Source organism: Bison bison, unplaced genomic scaffold (genome assembly GCF_000754665.1).
Source record: "Bison bison bison isolate TAMUID 2011002044 unplaced genomic scaffold, Bison_UMD1.0 scf7180017851191, whole genome shotgun sequence".
NCBI lineage: Eukaryota > Metazoa > Chordata > Mammalia > Artiodactyla > Bovidae > Bison > Bison bison.
This window is the reverse complement of record NW_011481764.1, coordinates 10,800-13,124: the sequence shown is the minus strand read 5'-3', so window position 1 is coordinate 13,124 and position 2,325 is coordinate 10,800. Positions and strand designations below refer to the sequence as shown.

The 2,325-nt window shown below is 37.0% G+C and overlaps 1 protein-coding gene across 1 annotated transcript in view; it reads left to right on the top strand.

Moving 5' to 3' along the window:
* The window catches only part of LOC104996061 (proto-oncogene DBL-like), a gene marked incomplete at its 5' end in the record, with an annotated part of 11,422 nt that overhangs the window by 2,786 nt on the left and 6,311 nt on the right, over positions 1–2,325 (top strand). The window contains 2 exons of the mRNA XM_010850196.1: positions 447–525; positions 1,075–1,141. Of these exons, the coding sequence (XP_010848498.1) occupies positions 447–525; positions 1,075–1,141 (146 nt within the window). The remainder of the gene's footprint in view (positions 1–446; positions 526–1,074; positions 1,142–2,325) is intronic.

Here is a 2,325-nt window from a genome sequence, read left to right as displayed (position 1 = left end):
TTCACATTTCTCTAAGCATTGGGCTTCCCTGATGGCTCAGCTGGTAAAGAATCCACCTGCAATGTGGGAAACCTGGGTTCGATCTCTGGGTTGGGAAGATCCCCTGGAGAATGGAATGGCTATCCACTCCAGTATTCTTGCCTGGAGAATTCCATGGATTGTATAGTCCATGGGGTTGTAAAGATTCAGACATGGCTGAGTAACTTTCACTTTTCACTAAGCATTACTATTGAAGGGCAGTTTCAAATTAGTCTTGATTATTATTTCATCTAATCTGATGGCTGTTTATTTGCTTCTTGGAAGTTTAAGAATCAAAATGTTAGGGTAAGAATATGATAGTTCAGGATATAGATTATGTTTAATATAATAATGACCTTTGTTTTACTATAAAGCATCCTTTTAAAAAGGAAACATGTCTTCTCCTCCCTCATTTTTTAAATCTTTAGGCTTCAAATATAGATATGAAGATGATGTGGTTAAAAGAAATCAGAACTATTTTGTTGAAGCAACAGGAACTTTTGACAGGTAAATTCAAGCATGCATTCTCTAGAACGGGAAGTATAAGAACAGTTCAGTGTCTCAGATTTGTGATAATTTTTACAAGGAATGGGGCTGATATTTACTTTCTACTATTCACAATTAAACTCATTAGTAGGAGATCAAGATTCAGGGAGCTGTTTGAATTATTTCAGAAAATGAATTTTGCAGTAGAAGATGAGCTCTAATGCCTGGGAAGCAGTTTTGCAGTGATAAAGCAATCTGAATGTGTTAATTCTAAGTCCTTCCCATGAGGCAGCTCTGTGTGGGAACTCAGTAATCAGTGCCTAGTAATGTTGGCCTAAGAGGGGTGCTAGTTATAAACTTGAATGTCTTGAATAAAATACAGCATGGTTTGATCCTTTTCTATATTCCGAATTCAGACTGGCCTTCCCTCTGGCTGTTTTAAGTCTGTGAAGGTGAACTAGAATGGGATTGAGGTGTGTGTGTATGCACATGTGAAGGTTATTGGTCCTCAAGGAAGTAAGAAGCATGGCTTCCAAATGATGCTTATATAAGCTTTGTTTTATTTCACAGTTAAGAAACGAGAACAGCATAATCAGTTAACAGAGCAGAATCATTTTTCTTCTCAGCAGAATGACGAGTAAGTGATTCTTCTTTAAGAAATATCACTCTTCCAATCTTCTGTTTTCTGTGTGTAACATGAAACAATGTAATTAAACTATCAGACAAAAGATACCTTTTAGCAATATCTCATCAAATTCTATAAACACATCATTTTCTGGGTTCTGTCCTTGGGCATGGAGCCTGATAGTCCTTAATAGTTATCCCACTGTTTCTCTGATGTTAAAGAAAATAATAGTTTGGGCTAATTTTTTAAATAAAATTATAAATGCTTTGTTCTCCTGGGGGGGAGTTACATGTAGGCTGCTAGCAAAAGCAGTTACGCTCATGGCTTTCTCTTTAAAAATTTTCTGGACACCTTCAATCTGATTGGAGAAAGAGGGATATAAGAATGATGACGTACTGGCAGCTGATACTGGCCCATAGCTTTGTGGTCCCTTGACAGAGACCACATGCTGGTGACTTGGCCTCTCTGTGCAGTTAGAGAAGAGGTATGGCTCCTGGGTGGCAGGGGCGGGGAGGAGGGATTATGCCTGGACACAGTCACAAAGTCTTTGAGGAAGGTAGCAGTTCTAAATGATAGCTATGCTGCTGGTTTAGAGATTTGGCCTTGTATTCTGCCTCTAGGAATCCTAGAAGTTGGAGTTTCCATAGAACATTTGCATATATGCCGAAAGAATCCCCACACTTATTTCAAAGCCTTGGCAGAGATATTCACCATGCAGCCTCTGCATGATGTAGGGATCATTGAAAGACTTATTAAAAATACTTTTTCAATGGTACAGATGAACTTGTTTACAAAGTGGAAATAGAGTTAGAGATGTAGAAAACAATCTTGTGTTTACCAGGGGGAAAGAAAGGAAGGATAAATTGGGAGATTGGAATTGACATATACACATTACTATATATAAAATAGATAACTAACAAGGACTTACTGTATAGCACAGGTCAATAGTAAGTAATGACCTATATGGGAAAAGAGTCTAAAAAAGAGTGAATATTTGTATATATATGTCTGATTCACTGTGCTGTACAGCAGAAAGTAACACAACATTGTAAATCAACTATACTTCAGTAAGAAAATTTTTTAAAATGCTCTTTTTCTCTTTGTTGCACATCATCTTTCACAGGTAGCTAAGATCAGGTGATAAATCAAGTATGTTGATTTATCTGAGGCTTTAGGAGAACCATTTTTTAAAATTT